Source organism: Micropterus dolomieu, linkage group LG10 (genome assembly GCF_021292245.1).
Source record: "Micropterus dolomieu isolate WLL.071019.BEF.003 ecotype Adirondacks linkage group LG10, ASM2129224v1, whole genome shotgun sequence".
Classification (NCBI taxonomy): Eukaryota; Metazoa; Chordata; class Actinopteri; order Centrarchiformes; family Centrarchidae; genus Micropterus; species Micropterus dolomieu.
In genome coordinates, this window is record NC_060159.1 from 2,574,120 (window position 1) to 2,582,690 (window position 8,571).

The following is an 8,571-nucleotide window of genomic DNA, read 5'->3' on the forward strand; positions in this document are numbered from 1 at the left end:
TTTACCAAGGTAAGAAATGTCTATTTCTTTATTACATTCAACAGTACAGTACACTGAAATTGCACATTTTCACCAGATATAGCAGCATTCTGACTGGCAAATGGACTAATCAATAGGCACATCCAAAACATTTAAATAGAAATACACACGTCCAAAGTGTCGTGGCCACTTTCAGACCACATTCAAATTCCATTTAAGCTGTTAATTTACATGCCTCGTAAAACAAATTCTATGCAGCTAAAACACAAGGTCCTTTCCCTTCAACTCCTGATTCCAGTGGCAAGAGAAGACATGTGGTCAAGTCAAATCAGTCTTCATAATAAAAGGAAAAAAGCACCCGTTTATCCTCTCACACAGTATGTGCCATTCAGTGCTTTGCAGGAGTTATAAACTGTTTTAATTTGCTTTTATAGTTTGCTTCAGTTGCCTTCTTCACTGACACTGTATCACCTCAGAGAAGAAGTGTGGGCTGTGTGTTGAGCAGGTGGAGAAAGAGCCATTGCCATAGCATAAGAGAAAGACAGTGAGGTTATGGTTCTATTTTTAGCAGTCAGTCAATCTCTTGTTGCTGCACTGCATTTTGGTCTACTGAGTAGAGCTGGGTATCAAATTTAAATACGTTCTGTACCAAAAGCAATGTGTCGATAGAACCAAGTGATAAGAACAGTCAAGTATCAAAAGATGGCATCAAATATTTGGAGTTTTATAGTGTTTTTGACTTCAATAATAATTTGGCTGTTTTTAGGTACAGCTCTTGTATGGTTGCTTGTGTTTAGACAGCACTGAGCATGTGACAACTTTGGTATTAAAAAAAGCATTATGCAGGCATTAGATCAGCCCTAATATCAAGCATTTTTAAACAATACCCAGCCCTACCACTGAAGGTATGGAGATGAGTGTCGCTGCTTCCTCTTTAAAAAGGAGGTTTTACAAATGTGTTGTTTTTCTGCTATTTGAGACTGAGACTAAACAGCCAGCGCAGCTGCCTTTGAGTTGGTACTTCTTGATATACAATGACCTGAATGAAGAAATCTTCACACTTAAGGCAACTATCTAAATGAAATGAAGCCAGCAGACAGGTGCGGGACCATCTACTGTGTGAGGAGTGATTCTATGACCTGCTGCCAAATTCACTCCTGATTATTATAGAAAATGAAGCATCAAGTACGGGAAGCTGACACTGAGTATCTGTGCTCAAATAGTACCATAAACCTCAAGGTTCACTTAATAGCTATTTCTGGACCTTCCAACCATATCCCAAAGCCTGAACAGGAACAAACTCCCCGCCTTATAAAACCTGTTATCATGTGACAGGTGTTCTGTGGATAGGTGACATATAAGCAAGTTCCATTATTAAAGAAGGCTGTTTGATATGGACAAAAGCTGCCCAAAAGAGCTAGTAAATGAACCTTGAGTTAGAATATTTTTTACAGTACATTAAAATGTATGCTGTATTTTATTCAGGCAACATTCTGGTTCAAGGTTCTTGTCAAATGTTAAAAGTTGTCTAAATAGAAACAGCTATACAAGTTTGGCTTTTTTTGTAAATGAAAAATTTTTTTTTTTTAGAAAATCAGGTGCGATAGAGCTAGAGTTCAAAAATTTCCATCATCGATTTTCCAATGAAAAACAACCCAGCTCTATTCCAAAGTTTTAAAATCCTGTCTAATAAACCACTATGCGCAAGTGTCTTGTCATCAGACAAGCCTTAGAACTCATGCATCTTTAACACAAACTGGACTTCCTTGATTGCATTTCATCTTCTCACCCGGCACCTGCAGCAAAACGCCCCCTGTCACATTTTGAATGCAGCGCTGTTTTCATTCTGAACACCAGCCGAGAGAAGTATACCACCAAACAAGAAAACAGGCCCAGAACTGCAACAGTCCATCAAGTAAAATGTCTTTTTAACAGTGTTGAAGTTGGAGTCCTCCTTTAAACCCCAGAGCGATGCTCGCCGCACACATACACTGCGCTGGGCTGTATGCGCCTCTTGGTGTTGCCTGGCAGCTGAGGAAGAAACTTGAAATACTTGGGCATCAGATCAAGGCAGGCATCGCGGAACTTCTTGATCCGCCAGTAGTAAATGAGAGGGTTAAGGGCCGACTTGAGGTAGCACAACCACAGGACCCAGGTGCTGATTTGAAAAAAGCTGTCTTTGTGGTAGAAGCCATCACTGAAGGTAGCTACAAGAGTGTAGGAAGTGAAGGGTGCCCAGCACACCGTAAACACAGAGAAGAGGATGAGGATGGTGGTGAAGGCACGGGTCTTGAAGCTCATGTCTATGTTCATTTGGAAGGGCCTCTGGAGGCTCAGCAGGCCCAGTTTGCTGGCCTGGCTCAGACAGATGCTGTCAGGGTGGCTGTGGATGCGGATGGCGTTGTGGCGGATGGTGTTCAGGATCCCCATAAATGTGTACAGCATGACCATGAAAGGCATGAAGAAGAAGACTAGCATTAGTATCAACACATAGGCGTGGTAACCAGGCTCAGTGCTGTAGCCAAATACACACTGAGGGGCCCTGGGAGGGATCTGTAGGGGAGGGGAACCAACAGCCAGCGGGAAAGAGAAAATGAAAGACAGTCCCCATGTGACCACTATGAGCAGTTTAGCTCTCTGTGGGCTCAGCTTGTCTTGCTTCTGGACAATAATAAGAAAACGATCTATGCTTATTATAAGCAGTATAGCCACGCCCTCCATCACAAAAAACCAAAAGAGCATGGCCGACACTCGACAGAAAACCTCTCCAAAAATCCACTGGGTGGTCACGACGGTAACCAGAGCGAAGGGCATGTTCAGGATGGCCAGCATCATGTCTGCAAACGCCAAGCTTGCCAAGAGGATGTTGATAGCCGAGCGCATGGCAGATCTCTGGTACACCATCAGGCACACCACCACGTTTCCCAACAGAGCCAAAAGCAGGATGGCGACCATGATGAAGCAAAAGAAGACCTGCAGAGGTAGGCCAATGCCCTGCAGGCTCTTCACAGCCTCCACCGTCGGCGTGACCGGCTCCGGGGGCGACTGGGAGCCCAGGGAAACGTTTGCCATGGAGATGTTTGCCATCGACGGCCTCTTGGAAACACTCAGCAGCCCCGTAACGAGGCAGCAGAGACTGGCGTTAATGTCCCCTGCCTCTGGAAGGGGAACAGTAGTGGAGTGAACCATTCTTCCCAGGGGTGAACAGGCATCGTTGCTGGTGAGCTCACGCTAAACATGGTGATGTAGATGCATCAGCTCAACGCGACATGGCGGCGTCTTCATGGCTGCAAGACCCAAAGAAATACACAAAAATATAGTGAATTCCAAGTGAATCAAAAAGCGGATGTGATACGAGATTAAACTGGCATCATTCCCACCCAAATTCCCCTGGAGTTGAAATGACCCTGAGCCTGTAATCCCTGCATCTCCGCAATCAATCAGCACCGCTATGATCTGACCTGCAGAATCTACCAGAATAAGACACATAATTAGTACTGACAAAAAAAAAGTGTTTAAATTTGCATTGCAGCCCTTTCCATTTGATTTACATGCAAACTACTTCCCTTCAACAGAAGCTAATCACAATTTGTTCAATTTACAGCTACAAATTTGTCTGCATTAAAGCGTGACTGATTATGATTACAGTGTTATGATTCAAATTAACCGTGGAACCTGCACACTAAAGTCTTCCCTCGGCTTTGTTACTTTTCTACAACTCAGTACATCAGATAATGAGAGCAGGCTGAATGAGTTTGACGACCTAAAGGAAGTTAATCTGCATTTGTTTCTACTGCCGCACCACCAGACTGCAGAGCAGCTTTTCCCCCTCAAGCTATCAGACTTCTAAACTAAAAAAATAACTAAAATTTCTGTCTGCAACATTGCAGAAGGGAGTTACAAACTCAGTTTCACTTCACAACCTGTTATGTGACAAATAAATATAACTTGTTTTTAAATAAATCTGAATGCTACATACACTCAAAGTCAAGAAGGCCAAGGGCACAGAACATGCTTATTCACTTTCTTTCTGACAATGAGATGGAAACATAGAGATCAATCTGCGTTCTTATGTCATTCTTTAAGTAGACCTGAAGTTAACACGTGGTTAGCCAAGCTTAGCATAAAAACCGGAAACGGGGTGAAACAGCTTGCCTGGCTCTTAGGGGTGGGAAACACCAGAGGCCCCACGATACGATATTTTCACAATACTTCATACGATATTATTGTGATTTTAAACATATAGCGATATATTGCAATTTATTACCTTTTTTCCAACTTCAAATTGTGTCCCCAAAAGAAAACTCTTTTTCCAGTGGACTGATTGATTTATTATTATAGTACCAAAAAGTAAAATTCTCATGTACAATTGATATAATAAAAGACTGATACTTGACCTCTGTGTATCGATACAACATTGCCAGGGAAAATATTGCGATTCTATGCTCTCACCACCACCACCACCCCCCCCCTGCTCTGTCCAAAGTTCAAATCTATACCTACCAAGTCCTCACTTCATCTCAGAAAGAAGGAGAATAGGTGCATTTCCCAAAATGCTTAAAAACAAAAGTAGAATATAAACGGAAATGCAACTGGAAAACATGTCTACAGAGAAATAAAAAGACCTCTTTTGTTTGCCCGAAACGTGATAACAAATCCTGTTAAAATGCTTTTCTTAACCGCTGCCAGAAACCAACAGCCAGTGTTCAACTGGGTACAAGTCAAACACTGCAATAAAAACCCTTATCACTTGTATAAACACTGGACACTGTTATTTCAGACTGCCTGGTATAATTTACAATGGCTAAGCAGCAAACGCCAAATAATACATGTGCTGTGGAAAAGAGTCCATTTGTAAGTACTTAAAATGATTAATTCCCATGTACGAAGCCTTTTCATTCATTTTGAGTCCTGTGTGGGTGTAGAAATCAAGCAAATAAAATGATCATGAGAACAGTGCGTGGAAGCCTCTCATGTAGCCATGTTAAAACAGAGGGTGGATGCTGCTTTGATACCTGGGTATGCAGCCATTTAACAGATAGTGTTATCACATGTCACCAAGAACGTCAAGAGAGAAAATGCTGCTGTAGGGGATAACAGGCTGGCAACAGAAAGGCAGGGAAGACTTTGCTTTATTCATGGTGATGACAAGCATACTGCCTGCTGCAATTACCCACTGCCCCTTCACAACGAAGACCTGGTGAAAAAGAGCAAATAAGAAACTGGATTTAGCCTACTTCCTGCTTCACCCACCCCCCCTTCCGTCTTCAGCACAACCCTGTGGATCACAATACTGAACTGTGCAGCAGTCTACCTCTGCAGGGAAGGTAATGACACATCTCTTTCCCTTCATTTAGGGGCAGAGTGACCTAAAATGTTAAAATAGCCACTTCAGCCTCCAAGCAATCAAGTAAACCTGCAGTAAAAATAAATGATCGGGTACTTAGCATTCTAAAGGACTGGCAATGGTTCAAATACTGTTTGTGGCAACGCAATTATGCAACATGGAACTGCAGGGAGAATAATAGTAGGAGAGCTTTTCAGCCACATCTTATAACCTTGAATCACTAAGAGACAAAGGGTGTAGTGGAGCCCTGCCTAGGAAGTCCGTGGTGGTAAGATTTACTAGTGTGTGGCAACAACAACCTGTCGGAGTACCTTATTCATGGCAGGTGGCATTATTCAACACTGATGATGTGTCTTTGTGAGAAATACCTGTCTCTATCTAAATGACCTGATGTCTCAACATTAACCAGTGTTACATTTGATGGAAACGAATACTTACAGCAGATTCTATAATATAGTATCAGTGGAAAGAATGCATTTGTCAAATCTAATCCACTGAAGATTAAATCTGCTGTAACACATTTACAGGCAGGGACTGAGGTTAGTCTCAGGCTACAGACATGGAAGCAAAGAAAGGTCATAATAATTCCAATTTTATTAACAACTGAATACCTAATTGTGAATGTCCCTTTTTATTCAAAATTCAAACTACAGAGCGAAAAGCAAAATTAAAAAGTTATCAGTACAAAGGACAAGCACATCATCTCTGGATGATGAAGACTCGACTTGGCAAGCCAGCTATTAGTAGCTAGCGTAATGTTAAAAAAGCCACGTTACATCAAGTTATTTGCACTAACATCGTCTATACAGTTTTCTTGATCAATGGATTGTTAATGGCGTTGTCAGTAGCAAATAACTGTTACACAATAATCCTGTTCACATTCCAAACATGTCCTAGCTTTACAATCTTAAACACTGCTCGTTCATGGTGGCGTTCAGGCTGGAGAATGTGCTGCTGTTGAGTACACAAGTTTAGACAACAGTGCACAATTTGATACGTTCTAAATTACAAAAAGTTCTACAGCTGCCGTCTGCGTGCTTCTATAGTTGTGTGGACCCTCAATGACATAATGCGTGCTGTTGGTTATACCAGGGGGAAGGTTCATTAAAAGACGTATTTCTGAATGAAAATCCACCTCTATTCTCTTTATTGTTAGCTAGCACACGCCTAAAACAACCTCAAGCTAACTTTAAAAGCTGAAAGTTAAATAAGAGCCACTCTGTGATTCATAATCTGAATAGTCGCTTATTTGTTTCAGTAATCAACAGATTATTCAGCCATGAAAATTGTGGTAGTTGCATCCCAAGCTCACACAATGCCGGTTAAGTCTATCAGCACCTAGGGCTGAACAATAAATCAAACTTTTATCGAAATCGCAGCCTGGCCTACTGCAATATTTGTTAAAGTTGTCAAAATACCATTTTTTATTAAATATTATCGTATTGCAGAGATGTCCTGGCCTATACAATATTGTAGAGACTTAAGAAAACATCTTTGTTTGGTACAGATCCCTACAAAAGTCACACTGTAATTCATTTCAATATGTTTTTCAATGAAAATGAGAATGTTAAAATAATCATTCCCTCTAGTATTGCAAATCATATTGCAATTACAATATCAGTCAAAATATTCGCAATTGGATCTTTTTTTCAGAATTGTTTAGCAGTATCATTCATTATTAATTCTTTGAAAAAGTGCAATCACAACTTAATAATTTCTATTCTAATTTATAGTGTTGGAATATTTACATTTTGCAAAATGCTGTTGATCCAGGTATGACTAAGCTTATTTGAGAAACGCGATAAATATATTTTCTTAAATACTCAACCCTTAAATGTATAAAAAATTTAATCCTTTTCTAAACAAATAAAATTATGTTTTTGAAACTGCAAAATGTACCTTCAGGAAATTTCAAAGAGGGGAATTCAAAGCACATCAGAAAGTTGGTTTTCACAGTAGAACCTATCAATACTATAAATTCAGTGATATTTAACCTCTGGTATTCAGTAGTGATTAAATTCCACATTTAGATTCAGTTGCTTCGAAGGTGTAAGGATTAAAGGTTGTATTTTCTTGAATAATAGACATTTCATTCTCCATATAGGAACTTATTTCATTTGTGCTGGTACCTAGTTTTTGTTCACTTTCTATATTAAGTTTGGTCTGTGTGTGTATAAATAGAATATATTGCTAAATCAGTGCAGCTTTCTGACCATAAAAATCTTCTAATAAGCTAGCTGGTTGCCATATGTCAGACACCTGACGGTGGTGTCACTGGAAGAGAGATTCACACTGAAATCCATTCAGAAGATCCGAGTATTTAAAACTACTGGCGGGTAGGCGAGCTCAGAGGCGCCCTGAAGACTGACCCAAATGTTAGGAATACCAATGCCAAATAAATCACACCTGGTTCCGACCAGACTTTCACTTCGTCGACCTCAAATAAGAGCAAATCAGGCCAACCCTGCGGCTCACTGCTCGCCATTTAGTGGTCTACGACAGTGTGGTAGCTTATTTGGTCTCAGTAATGTGGTACCGCCTCGACTGCTGCGTTGTTCTGCCACCAAAATGGTTGAGACAACAAACTGAGTGATTTACGAGGAGTCCTCGGAGAGTTCCATCTCTGTGGACGACAGCAGTGGGTGTTCATAACAGAGAGGCTACGTCTATGTCCTAATTTCCTTATTTAGCCAACACATATGAGAAATAATGTTGTAATATTGTTGTTGACCGACCCTGTTCGGGTTCCATTGATATTACCTGCTTCATTCTCCCATGTTGGAGATCAGGAGCGGGTGAAGCGCTGGAGCTCAGTCCCCCAGATGGAGCATCTCGCCGCCCACAATGCTCTCCTCCTCCTCCTCCTCGTTGTAGTCAAAACAGTTCTTCAAGCAAATAAGTAGGCCGGTGGTGCTTTTTCACAACGTAGGCCCTGGAGCGGTGTAAATTTAAACCAACAGTGCGGGAGCCGGCGACGCCACTAACGTTACTTAACTTACACGACTGGAGCCGTAGGTGAAGTAAAATCCGCATCTGGTTAGTCTCGCTTTGTTTCCCGAGCAGCACGAGAGAGACAGCGCTGCTCCTCCGCGTTTTTATGGAGAGAGTAAATCTGAAGCTTTGTGTTTTCCAGCCTTCTTTTACACCATTTTCCTTCACACAGCTGTAAGCGGCACATCCTCCAGCACCAAATGTATCCGGCTGTGTACTGTTTGTACTGCAAATGATCACTAACTACACTCGCT

General features: G+C 41.3%; 1 protein-coding gene across 2 annotated transcripts; it reads right to left on the reverse strand.

The window, feature by feature from the left end:
• On the reverse strand, positions 1–8,571 carry gpr63 (G protein-coupled receptor 63). Of its 2 annotated transcripts, XM_046061216.1 has the most exons (3): positions 8,087–8,571; positions 4,995–5,176; positions 1–3,266 (listed from the first exon to the last, which is right to left on the reverse strand). In XM_046061216.1, exon 3 carries the CDS (start codon positions 3,166–3,168, stop codon positions 1,936–1,938), a length of 1,233 nt encoding a protein of 410 aa, XP_045917172.1. In that variant the 5' UTR covers positions 3,169–3,266; positions 4,995–5,176; positions 8,087–8,571; the 3' UTR covers positions 1–1,935. The 2 variants fall into 2 exon arrangements, with proteins under 2 accessions (XP_045917172.1, XP_045917171.1); XM_046061215.1 differs by lacking the exon at positions 4,995–5,176.

Coding starts and splice junctions, on each gene's coding strand:
- gpr63 (XM_046061215.1), bottom strand. CDS start 3,168: ATGGTTCACTCCACTACTGTTCCCCTTCCAGAGGCAGGGGACATTAAC.